The 13,235-nt window shown below is 46.4% G+C and overlaps 1 protein-coding gene across 2 annotated transcripts in view; it reads left to right on the forward strand.

The window, feature by feature from the left end:
• Positions 1-13,235, forward strand: part of GET1 (guided entry of tail-anchored proteins factor 1) — a 23,632-nt gene continuing 10,397 nt past the window's right edge. The window contains exons 1-5 of one of the 2 annotated variants that reach the window (XM_079762345.1): positions 1-181; positions 5,263-5,428; positions 7,088-7,155; positions 9,094-9,208; positions 11,074-12,212. In XM_079762345.1, coding sequence (XP_079618471.1) covers positions 80-181; positions 5,263-5,428; positions 7,088-7,155; positions 9,094-9,208; positions 11,074-11,147 — 525 coding nt within the window. In that variant the 5' untranslated portion in view covers positions 1-79 and the 3' untranslated portion in view covers positions 11,148-12,212. Of the gene's footprint in view, positions 182-5,262; positions 5,429-7,087; positions 7,156-9,093; positions 9,209-11,073; positions 12,213-13,235 lie in introns of those variants that run through there. The other variant, XM_079762346.1, reaches the window with a different exon arrangement.

The raw sequence follows: 13,235 nt of genomic DNA on the forward strand, positions 1-13,235 counted from the left end.
TGCGCAGGCGCGGGTGCGAGCGCCGGCTGGGTCCCCGGCGTCCGCTGGAGCGGAGTTCACGCTGCAGGCAGCGTCCGCGATGAGCGCCGTGGAGGCCGACCACTGGGCGTGGCTGCTGGTGCTCTGCTTCGTGTTTGGGTGCAATGTCCTCAGGATCCTCCTCCCGTCCTTCTCCTCCTTCGTAAGTGGCTGCCTCGCCTTCCAGGGGCCGGTGGGTCGCGGCCTCAGTCCCGCCGAACCGGGCGTGGACACGGGGGTCTCAAACTGGCCGCGTGATGGCCGCATTCGGCCTGCAGAAGCGTCTTGGTTGGACCCTTCTGTGTTTTAAGAAATACTCAAATCCATACATACACACGTAAAAGAAACACCTGGCAACACTTGGCCACGTTTTCAGGCGGCAGCAATGTTCAGGTTGGGCGTTCTCCCCCCACCCCCCGCCCGACTCCCCGCACTCATTTCCGTTATTTCCTCGTCTCTGGGGGCATCCGGCAGCCCTCGGCTGCTAGGGGCACAGTGCCCGGAGCAACGCGGCGCCCAGGGGTTGCCGGAGGCCTCGGCCTTCCTCGCAGGTCCCGGAGAGATGGATGTAAGGGTGCAGGAGCCCCATGCTGAGGGGTGGGGTAGTTGACAGTGTGGACCGAGAACCTCAGGATGGTGTGATGCCACCTTTCTTCAGGGCAGCGCCGGGCGCCGGGGAGCACTGTCTCAGCGGGGCACCTTACCAAGGCGCGTACATTACCTCGTGTCCAGCTGTCATGGCTGCGGAGAGAGGTGCATGTCGTCCCCTCTTCCTTGACCTCCCAGAGGAGTCTGACTCAGATAGTCATCCAGTTAGTGACTGTTGGGTCGGAAGTTTGAGCCTTGTTTTGTGATTCTCTTCCTTCTGCTCCGACTGGAGCATGAATAGGGGCTACCGTGGCAACTTGGATAGGGAATGTGTGGGAGAAACCTGAGCTGTTCCCTGGGGAAGGGCGCCCTCTGTTGCCCACAGTGGGAGTGAGGGGCTGTCTGACCTGGACTGAGACCTTGAACATGGATGGGTGCAGGGGTTGCAGCATTATTCTGGAAACTCACTTCTCCCTGCTTTTCTCTCCTGATACAAATTGCTGCTGGTGATGGGTATTTAAGACCAGGCAGGATTTCTACTTCTTTGTGTTTTGTTCTGTCAGTATTCACTGAGTGCTTGTTTTGTGTATTGCCCGAGGCCCTAATGTTCTGAGGCACAGAGACTTCTCTCTTAGCGCCCATTCAGAATCTTGCCTGATGCTGCTTAGTCTTTAAGATGATGTCCCAAGTTCTTAAAATTGCAGACTCTTGAAGAGCTGGCCCCTGGCCATTTTCCTTCTTTAAAAAAAATTACGCCCTAACTGGTTTGGCTCAGTGGATAGAGCGTTGGCCTGCGGACTGAAGGGTTCCAGGTTAGATTCCGGTCAAGGGCATGTACCTTGGTTGCGGGCACATCCCCGTTGGGGGGTGTGCAGGAGGCAGCTGATCGATGTTTCTAACTCTCTATTCCTCTCCCTTCTCTCTGTAAAAAATCAATAAAATATATATTTAAAAAATTATGGTGATCCATACATCCTCCTATATAATAAAGAGCCAATATGCAAATGGTCTTCAAGTCCTCACGCCATAATGGCTCAGACACTCAACACTGGGGAGAGAGGCATGGGGACCAGCCAGGCACAAATGAGCTCAGGAGAGAGGAATGGGGACCAGCCAGGTTGTGGCCCGGGAGAGGGACAAGCTGCCCGCCCCGCAGTCCTGGGCGCCAGCGGCTGTGCCTGCTCCTGCTGCTTGGCTGTGGGGCGAGGCAGAGGCAGTTAGGGGCAATCAGGCCAGCAGGGAAGCAGGTAGGGGCGATCAGGCCAGCAGGGGAGCAGTTAGAGCTGATCAGGCAGGCAGGCAGGCTAGTGGTTAGGAGCCAGCGGTCCTGGATTGCGAGAGGCAGTCGGACATCCCCCAAGGGGTCCCGGATTGGAGCGGGTGCAGGCCAGGCTGAGGGACACCTCTCTCCCCCGTGCCCCCCTCCCCCCCGTGCACAAATTTCGTGCACTGGGCCTCTAGTGTGTGTATGTATATATATATATATATATATATAAAATAATTTTAACCATTTTTAGGTGTAAAGTTCAGTGGCACTAAGTCCATTCACATGGTTGTGCAGCTATCACCACCATCCCTCTCCAGAAGTTTTTCATCTTCCTAAACTGAAACTGTACCCATTAAACACTAACTCCTATTCTCTCTCTTCCTGGCACCCACCATTCTACTTTCGGTCTCTATGAATTTGACGACTCTCAGTACCTCATATAAATGAAATAGTACAGTATTTGTCATTTTGTGACTGGCTTATTTTGCATATCATAATGTCTTTAGGGTTCTTGTAGTGAGTGTTAGGATTGCATTCCTTTTTAAGGCTGAATATTAGTCCATTATATGTATGTCCTACATTGTGTTTACCTGTTCATCTTTAGATGGACATTTGGGTTGTTTTCACCTTTTGGCTATTGTGAGTAGTGCTGGTAGAACATTGGTGTACAAATATCTGTGCGAGTCTCTGTTTTCAATTCTTTTGGGAATTGGTGTTGCGGGATCATATGATAACTCCACATTTAATTTTTTTGAGAAACTACCCTTCTACTTTTCACAGCAGCTGCACCATTTACATTCTCACCAGCACTGCACATTCTCCACCACTTGTCATGTTAGGTTTTCTTTGGGAATTGCCATCCCAGTAGGTGCAAATGGTATATCATTGTGGTTTTGATTTACATTTTTCCTTATGATTAGTGATATGGGACATCATTTCTTGTGCTTATGGCCATTTGTATCTCTTCTTTAGAGAAATGTCTGTTCAAGCCCTTACGCCATTTTTAAATTGGGCACCACGAGCTGTCCCCAGGGGAAGAGCGCCCTCTGTAGGCCCACAGCAGGAGTGAGGGGCTGTTTTGTTTTTTCTGTTGTTGAATTAGGAGTACTTTATATATTCTGGATATGAACTCTTTATTCCACATGATTTGCAGATGTTGTCTTCCATTTTGTGGGGTTACTGTTCATCTTTCATTTTTCCTCCATTCTTCCTATGTACCCCATCCCATTTCACCTCATGCTGGAGCCACATGCAACTAATCTCAGTTCTCAGAGGCTGTGTTTTACGTTCCTCTCTGAATTGTTTGTAATTGCTCCTTAGCTGAGGGGGGAGTTGAAGTGTGTATGTGGGGTATGCCAGCGGCTATAAAGAAGACCGGTTATGTCAGGCTTCTTCACCATGCCTACACCATGCACTGTCACAAGAGGTTATTGCTGCAGTCTAGACTCAGGTCAGCTGCTGCCCCGTACAGGTGGCTGTTCATCATTTAGAATGAAAGAGGATTTGGTTTGACCTTGGACCTGTGTCACATCAATGCTGCTTCTTACAGGCTCTATAACCTTTCTCAAGGCAAACCAGTTAGCTTTCTTAAATCTCTTTCCCCTTGGTTATGGCACTCTTGGTCGGGATTGTTAGCCAGGTTCAGGTTTTCTTAGTGTCCAGCCCTGTTGCTCCACCTGGTCTCTGGGTTGGTGCTGAGGGTCAGTGCACAGCCGTAAGGAATGTACTGGTCCCATGTAGGTAAAGTGCTGCACCATCACAGGCCCTGATTTAGGACCCACGTGGGAACGGCTCCTAGGAGGAAGAGTTGGATTGGGAATGGGCCACACCCCTGAACTTCAGATCAGAACCTTCTTGCAATGTTTCTGATGGTTTCCGCTCAGCCAGAAGCAAGGGAGGGGTGCACCATCCCACTGGCTGAGCGGCTGGCTGGCCCCCTGGCCCGAGCCCTTGAGGAATACTAATGTCGGGAATCCTCTGCCCAGCAAAGCCTTGCAAGGTCCTGGGTGGGGCTCTCAGCCGATTATTGGGATGGGATGCGTGCTTGGATAAGGACACCTAGTCCCTGGTGTTGACTTGGAATTTTCCTGAGAGCGCTTGCTTTTTTCCCCTTCCAGCTGGTCACAGGACACATGGATGAGGGGACCTTGTTCATTTTGCAGGACTTGCTTTAGTCAAAGGCGGCCGAGGAGGAGGGGGACTTCTTGAGCACCCAGTCTGCGTGGGGTACTGGAGGCGCACTGCGCAGGCGCCCCAGGACTGCGCGGCACAGGGCGCTGAGAAGGTCTCCGCAAGCAGTGTGCACTGCGCAGGCGCCCCGGACTGACACGGTGGAGGGCGGGGTGAGGGTCTCCGCGAGTGGTGTGCACTGCGCAGGCGCCCCAGGACTGACACGGTGGAGGGCGGCGTGAGGGACCCAGCGAGTCGCATGTTCTGCGCAGGCGCCCGAGGCCTGACGGTGCAAAAACTGGCTCCCCTTATCCTTAATATGTTTATTTGAGGAATCCTTTATAACTGCTCTCCCACTGCCACCCCCTGTCGAGAACGGATGCCTCTTGGGCTCTGCTAGTGTTTGGCTGGGTACCTTCCTCTTACCACGTATGTGCCCCTTACCCTGCTCCTTCTCTGACTCCCACATCGGGCTACGCTTTCTGGAGACCCCCATAGCGCTATGCTTGGCTCTGACCCCCTCCCCCGGCCCCTTCGTGCCAGGGTGCCCCTTTGCAGGAATGCCCTCTCACTGTGCTTGGGCTCTGAGTCCTCCTCAGTGGCACTCTGCGCCCGCACCCTGCTGCCTACCTAATTTAGGGCTGGATTCTTCAGGGAGGGAAGGAGATGCCTGGTCCCTGCACCTGAATGACAGCTCCGGGAATGGAAACAGTTTTTATTTTATAGTTCCGATTTTATAGTTATAGTGAAAGATACACATATTTGTACCATAGCAATCCATTGGCGTGTCTTCAAAAGGAAAAATGTAATGTGAATAGCGATTCAAATCACAGGGAGGATTTTTATTTTTTTAAATATATTTTTATTGATTCCAGAGAGGAAGGGAGAGGGAGAGAGATAGAAACATCAATGATGAGAGAATCATTGATTGGCTGCCTCCTGCATGCCCCCACAACCCAGGCATGTGCCCTGACCAGGAATCGAACCCTGACCTCCTAGTTCATAGGTCGACTCTCAAACACTGAGCCACGCTGGCTGGGCAGAAGGGAGGGTTTATGTTTGCGGCTGTGGGGAGCAGGACCAGGACCAGGCAGCAGAGGCTGGCTATCTAGGTAAAGGGCAGCCTGCCCAGGCGAGAGAGGCAGCAGGTAGGATGGTGGAGGCGAGGAAGAATTGTTCCCCACGGGGAAAGGCACTGACCCTGCTGTCCACTCCACCAGATGTCCAGGGTGCTGCAGCAGGATGCAGAGCAGGAGGCTCAGATGAGAGCAGAGATCCAGGGCATGAAGCAGGAACTTTCCACTGTCAACATGATGGACGAGTTCGCCAGATATGCCAGGCTGGAAAGGAAGATCAACAAGATGACAGATAAGCTCAAAACTCATGGTGCAGTTTGTTTTGTTTTGAAATTTTCTAAGAGTTTATTTGAGCCAAACTGATGACATTGCCGGGAAGCAAGACCTCAAATGCTCCCCTCATGGTACTGTTTTCATTTGTAGTTTTTGGAAAGCTTCCTAAGAGCTGATTCATAGAAAAATCTTTTCTGTGAGGATTCGTAGAATACATGCACTGATTCTTGGATGTTCTAAATGTTGATATAAACTTTGAAGTTGTCCAGAAGAAACCCAATAATAATAATTACTTTACTTTCTCTTTATTTTGCTGGTGTACCTTTGCTTTCTAACAGAAACATTCAGGATACTCTTAGAGTTTCTTCAGAGCCAACTTGATAGGTTGTCATTTTCAAATTCAACACTTTTCTGAGAGAAGCCTAGAAAAGAATCTTACAGTGGATACTCAGGGGCTTTCTTTCTTTTTTCAAAAATATATTTTTATTGATTTCAGAGAGGAAGGGAGAAGGAGAGAGAGGTAGAAACACCAATGATGAGAGGGAATCATTGATTGGCTGCCTCCTGCATGCCCCCTAGTGGGAATCGAGCCTGAAACCTGGGCATGTGCCCTTAACTGGAATTGAACCCGGGACCCTTTAGTCTGCAGGCCAATGCTCTATCCACTGAGCCAAACCGGCTAGGGTCTCAGGGCCTTTCTTATTCTGTTCTCTAAAAAGTGCTATCCGAGTGTAGACTCAGGCTAGGGCTCAGGTCTTCCTCATTTTGATGTTTGCCACTGTCCCTAACAGTCTGCTGTGATGACGATGATTTTCACAGGGCAGCCTGTGTGCTGAGAGCATGCACTGTGAGAGAGCCGTCTGCATGGCTAGTAAAACAGGCAGAGCGGCCTGCCCAGCACCCAGGCAATTCTCCTCCCTTGTGGATTAGTGTACAGTGTAGACCGGGGAATCGGGGAAGAACCTTTAGTCCTATTGATTGGTAGGTGCATTGTGAAAAGAATCTCTGATTTAGATGAATAGCTTTTTCTAAAAAATATATTGATTTCAGAGAGGAAGGGAGAGGGAGAGAGAGATAGAAACATCAGAGATGAGAGAGAATCATTGATTGGCTGCCTCCTGCATGCCTCAGACTGGGGATCGAGCCAGCAACCTGGGCATGTGCTCTGACTGGGAATTGAACTGTGACCTCCTGCTTCATAGGTTGATGCTCAACTATTGAGCCACACCAGTGAGGCTAGATGAATAGCTTTAAGGTTTTTTTTTAATTAAAGCTGCACATTTCCCAATCTGTGTGTGATTCTATTTTATTTTTAATGTTTGAAAAATAATTTTATTGATTTCAGAGAGGAAGGGAGAGGGAGAGAGAGATAGAAACATCAACGATGAGGGGGAATCATTGATTAGCTGCTTCCTGCACGCCCCACACTGGGGTCAAGCCTGCAACCCGGGCTTGTGCCCTAACTGGGAATTGAACTGTGGCCTCCTGGTTCATAGGTTGATGCTCAACCACTGAGCCACTTTGGCCGAGCTCTATTTTAAATAATAGCATAGTGGGCGATGTAAGACATTCTATTTTATATTTACATGCATAATTAGACAATATCTTGTGAGACAAAATAGCACTTCTGTGTATTTGAATATTTTCTTCTCTTTTTAGGGCTGATATAATCATTTCATCTTGTTTTTCCTTTCAGTGAAAGCACGGACAGCTCAGTTGGCCAAGATAAAGTGGGTTATGAGTGTTGCTTTCTACATATTGCAGGTAAGTGTCCTATTGTGTCACTGGGGTCATTAAAGTTGGTAATGGACTTTGCCCCACTTCAGCCCCTGGAATCCAGGTTTTTACCTTCAGCTGCTGTGCTGAGTGTCCTGCAAGCATGTAACTCCGAACACTCTGAATTTATAAGTTAGACGTAAAGGCTTTCTCTTGATTAGTGTTGTTAACTCTTGGGATTTTTAAGCAAATGAACGCCTAAGCCACTCCTCTGGAGTTCTTTATGTGGCCTTTACTCCAGCGCAGGTTTGGGAGGCTGGGGGATGAAGTGAGAGAAGTTTACTTAGAAATTGTGTTTTCTGAGATGGTCAGTGATTTTGGCTGTTGCTTCCTACATGGTATACAGATGGGTAAGTGACTGTCTACTCTCCAGGTAGGGAACCCGTTATTGTCATTGAAGTCCAGTACCACTGACTCACAACTTTCTTATGGGGGGACTTTTACTTGCTTTACCCTGAGGTTGCGGATCTGCTATGGCTGCTTTAAATGGTCTCTGAGGTTCAGTGTTGTGAATGATGTGGACTGGGGTAAAGGACTCAGGCTATTTGGTTATAGTAAGTACATTGATCCTGAGGCGCTGTCACTGTTGTGAGATAGGTTTTTCCAGGGACTGAAGTTAAGCCAGAGGCCCTCTTTTTATTAAAAAATAATAACTTATTGATTTGAGAGAGAGAGAGAGAGAGAGAAGGAGAGAGAGACAGACAGATAGAGTCAGAGACATCGACTTGTTGTTCCACTTATTTATGTATTCATTGGTTGCTTCTTGTATGTGCCCTGACTGGGATCGAACCCACAATCTTGGCGTATTGCAGGTGTGGGGACCTTTTCCTGCCAAGGGCCATTGGGATATTTATAACATCTTTGGGGGGCCGTACAAAATTATCGACTTAAAAATTAGCCTGCTGTATGTGGTCAAACATTTAATTAACTCACCCCTGATGCCTTAATAGGGCCAGACCAAATGATTTTGCTGGTCTTATATGGCCCGAGGGCTGGACGGTCCCCCCCCTGGATGTTGGGACAATGCTCTAACAAACCGAGTTACCGGCCAGTGCCAGAGGCCCTCTTTCAGGGCATATTTGAGTGACATATTCAGGGCCAGAGGGGACAGAAGACAACTTGAGGGAATGCTGCTGGGGAAAGGAGGGGAGAGAGAGCATCTCTTCTCTCCCCACCATTGAAACTTGCAGAGGCCCACTTCTGCATGAGAAGGCCAGCGCTAGAGTGTGGATGGAGAATTAACTACTTTTTCAAGGATCTAGAGGCGTAAGGTTGCGTTTGTCCCTGGTGCTGTGTATTTAAAAGAGATATTCAATGAGAAAAGAACACTTGTGTTATGGGAAATCTTCGTTATTTATCGGCTAATTTAATAGTGTATTTAGTTGATGTTCAAACAATATGGGTTTGAACTGCATGGATCCACTTATATGTGGATTTTTTTTCAATAAATATATTGGAAATTTTTTTTGGAGATTTGTGACAGTTTGACAAAACTCACAGGTGAACCACTGAATAGCCTAGAAATATTGAAAATATTAAGAAAAAGGTATGTCATGAATATATAAGAGATATATTTGTATTTTCTCTTCCTTATAATTTCCTTAACATATCTTTTCTCTAGCTTAATTGTAAGAACACAGTATATGATATATATAACATAAAATATGTGCTAGTCAGCTGTTTATCAGCAGTAGGCTATTAGTAGTTATGTTTTTGGGGAGTCAAAGGTTACACCGGGATTTTTGACTGTGTGGGGTCGGTGCCGCTCACCGTATTGTTCAAGGTCAGCTGCATATGTTACTGGCGGCCGTGGGCTGCAGGGACTGGATTGATAGAGCTGGAGGTCGTCGCTGTGGAGCGTCCTCTTCCTGTGAGGACTGGCCGCGTGACGGCAGGTGGTTTGCACTCAGCACAGTGTCTCCGCAGGCGGCCCTGATGGTCTCCCTCATTTGGAAGTATTATTCTGTTCCTGTGGCTGTGGTGCCAAGTAAATGGATAACTCCGCTCGACCGGCTGGTAGCATTTCCCACTAGAGTAGCAGGTAAGAGCTTCCTGGGAAACATAGTGGGAGACTGTGGAGAGGCTTAGGAGGAGGTGTGTGGTAGGTTAAGGCAACTCGACCTCATCATCCATTTCACAGGGGGGAGAGAAGAGGGGGGTAGGGCTTTGTGTCTCAGCCTTGAAGGCTGGCCGTGAGGAAATGCAGATCCAGAGAAGTTCTTTACCTTGTCCGCTGTCACCGAAATGTTAAATAGCAGAGCTAGAGCTCGAGCCACGTCTGCTTCTGGACTCGACCAGTAAGCCCATCCCTGCAGTTGATAGCCTGCTTATTCAAACACTACTTCTGGTTCCCAGGTTTTGCAGCCTCTTTTCAATTCTAGGCATAGCGAGGGCATTTATGGCTCTCGGCCATTGTTTTACATGTGAAAGATAATTTCTTGTGGATGTTAAAAGTAGTACATGCCATTATAGGATGACTAAAAATAAAAGAAAAATGAAAGAAAACCCATTAGCTATGGATAACCCCTCTTAGATTGTGCTATATTTTTCTATTAATTTTTATACAGGGGTGGGCAAAAGTAGGTTTACAGTTATGACTACATGAAACACAGTTTATTCTTGTATTATTATTTATTCTTGTATTATATATTCCATTCGAACAACTGTAGACCTACTTTTGCCCACCCTTGTATAGTTAAGGTTGTCTAGTTTTTTGTCCCTTTTTACTTTATATTGTAAACCTTCTCCCATATCAATAAACGTTTCTTTATTAAGGAATTTTGAATAGCTGTTCTTCATTTGGATGTGTCATAATTTACTAATTTTCCTGTTAAAAATTAGGCCCTAATTTTTTCTACCAAGAATCATGCTGTAGTACACCTCCTTTTCAGTCAGTTTTTGGTTGTGATTTGTGGTAATGCTGGAGGTGAATTACTAAATTAAAAGGAATGACTATTTCAATTTAACCACTTCCCTCCCCCACCCCCTCTGTTGGACTCAGCCTTGAGGGCAGTACTGGTGCAAGAGGCCACTCTTCCCGGGAGCCAGCAGGCCACTGGCCACTCTTACAGCCTGTCTGCCTGTCTCTCATTGACCAGTGGGACAAGACCGGTGTGGGTACACATTGCTTCATTCATGACGCTCTCTGAGACGGGAAAACCAAATAATGTCACAGAGTGGTCTTCTAGCCTGTTAATATCGTAAACAATAAAGCATATTTCTTGGCAGAGAAGAGGAATTCAAACCAGTGCTCATTGTTCTGTATAATTCCTGCTTAGTAAGGAAGGCAGCCCTGTGAATTAATCGAAAGTCTGATGCATTGGAAATACAAACTTTGTCTTAGCCCAGCACTGCTCCAAAAGAATAGAACTACTCTTACTTCCTCTAAGACAGTGATTCCCAACATTTTTTTGGCCATGCCCCACCTAAGCATCTCTGAAATCCTGATTCCCCCCCTCCCCGTGACATATAATTCTTACTATTCAAAAAGTGAACTCCTGTTCATGTGGAGGAAGCCTAAAAGGCCATTAACTTGGTCTAAACAAGATTCCAAAGAACATGGCATCCATAAACAGAAAAATAAAAGAACAGAAGGACAGTTGAAGTACTGAGGAAGAAATCACTAAGAAATTGTTAAAAAAAATAATATGAAGTGATATGAAAAAATAGCAAAGTTTCAAAACATATAATAGAGAACTGGCATAAATATGTCACAATATATATTTATATACTGTATATGAGGCCCCTAGAACCATAAGAAATGCAAAAAATGCTCTGATAATAACTCATTCTCGGTGGGGCGTGTGCCCCACCTTGGGAACCACTGCTCTGAGATGGAGGTCGCAGAGGCGGGGAATGTGGGCGGAACTCTGGGTGTGCTCTCATGTTGAATTTCTTTATTTTTAGGTGGTGTTGGAATTACCTGTTGGATTTTAGTCTGTAACAAAGTTGTGGCTATTATGCTTCATCCTTTTAGCTGAAAAAGAAGATGAATACAGCTCTGATACTTTTAAAAATGAATTTTCACTTAGGTTAAAAACCTGACTTATACTGTTTTATTGTCTTTTGTTTATTTGTTTAAGAAACAAAAGAGCACAGGTTAGTTCTTTCGATGAACCTGCCTGTTCTTGGACTTTATGTGAGATTCTTATAGGAAATAGATTTGTACACTTGTCATTGAGGCAGAGAGGTCTGTTACGCCTCTGTACTGGCCAGCAAAGCAGCAGGTTTGTGATAAGAAATGTGACATTACAGGCATCTAGACGTTTTACTTGTGATTTGCACATTTGACATATTTTAAGTATTTTTTTTTAAACTGATTTCAGAGAGAGGGAGAGGGAGAGAGAGATAGAAACATCAATGATGAGAGAAAATTATCGATTGGCTGCCTCTCATGCACGAACCCTATTGGAGATCAAGCCTGAAACCTGGGCATGTGCCCTGACCAGAAATTGAACTGTGACCTGGTTCATGGGTCGACGCTTAACCACTGAGCAACACTGGCTGGGCATTCTCTTGGCATATTTTAAAGGTCACATTGCCAATTGGAAAGTCAACATTTTCTCATAACTTAAGTACTTTAAAGACTTCATACTACTTGTAATCCAGATTAGAAAGCAATTTAATATCACTACTAGAATTTGGAAATTGGTTTTTTAATCTCATGCAGTATCACTAAAAGAACACTAACTGACACTGCCTGTGCTTACCTTTGGTTTAAAATGTCACCTGTTGAGCAAGTCTTTGTGGAGTATTATCTCCTTATTTGAAGCTGTTATTTTTTCATTTCCGGGTTTTATAAATGTATTCGTGAGATCATTACATATTGTTTTGTGCTTGAATTATGTGTTTTGTACTTAAAGCATTTCAAATGAAGTGTATTTATAAGCATTTAATATTTATCCTCCATAGAACGGAACAAAGTTAAAAAACAAAGTAGGAAGCCTGATTAAATGAATTTAAATGGATACATGTTTGGCCCGTAAAGTATAATTCTGCTAAATATTTTTAAAACACTTCTTTACTAATTAAAATCTTTGCAAGTGCTTGTATGACTTCCTTCTTACAGCCACGCGTTTGCTGGGACCAGTCTGTAACCGACAAGTCGCAGAGGGCTTTAACCATTACCTCAGTCGGCTGCAGCACCTTAAAGCAGATTCCATCACTCGTTTTGAAAAGATCATATTCTTGTGTTCCTTAATGATCCAGTAGGGAGCTCCCTGTGATTTCTGCTAGTTGTAGCATGAAAGGACAAAGTGCTGTGTTTACTTTACTTATCGTGACTGGAGTGGTCTCGGGTTCCCCGGTCATTCAGACGTACCTGCAGCAGGTCGACGGGGCTTTGAGGAAAGATGCAGAGCGAGGAGCACAGCTGTGTTTCTACGGACAGCATCGCGAGGATCCGACTCCAGCTTCCGCTGTTAGTCACCACAGGGCACACGTGGCCACAAGGGGGAGATGCCAACCTGAGGGGGAGATGGCAGCCGCACAGGGAAGTTGGCAGGGTCCAGGGTCCGTAGAGGCCACAGTCTGATGCCCACTGGTAGTGAGCGGCAGGCAGCTGGACGGGTTTCGTAGTCACGATCGAGCGGCCAGGTGCACATGTCCAGGGACGTCCTTGGGACACTAATCCGTTTCGAGCCTCCCTGACAAGACCCTTATTTATCTCCTAAGGATAGATTCTCAGTTAGTACTGCAATTCTGACAGATTTCACTGAGGCTAGAGGAAAAGATTTACATTTCACAGCTGTGAACGCTTTCCACAGATTAACTAGGGCAAGTTTACATGTTCGTCATATTTCACATAATTGTTTTAAAATAGATAATAAACTTGGTATTGCCCTGGCCAGTGATCAATGGTTAGAGCATTGGCCTGTGGACCTAAGAGTCTTGGGTTCAATTCCTGGTCAAGGGCATGTACCTGGGTTGCAGGTTCGTTCCCTGGGCCCAGTTGGGGCGGGTGCAGGGGGCAACCATTTGATGTGTCCCTCTCACCTTGATGTTTCTCTCTCTCTACCTCTCCCCCTCCTCCCTCCCTTCCACTCTCAAAAAAAAAAAAAATCAATGGA

This window comes from Cnephaeus nilssonii, assembly GCF_951640355.1.
Source record: "Cnephaeus nilssonii genome assembly, chromosome: 3".
Taxonomy (NCBI): domain Eukaryota; kingdom Metazoa; phylum Chordata; class Mammalia; order Chiroptera; family Vespertilionidae; genus Cnephaeus; species Cnephaeus nilssonii.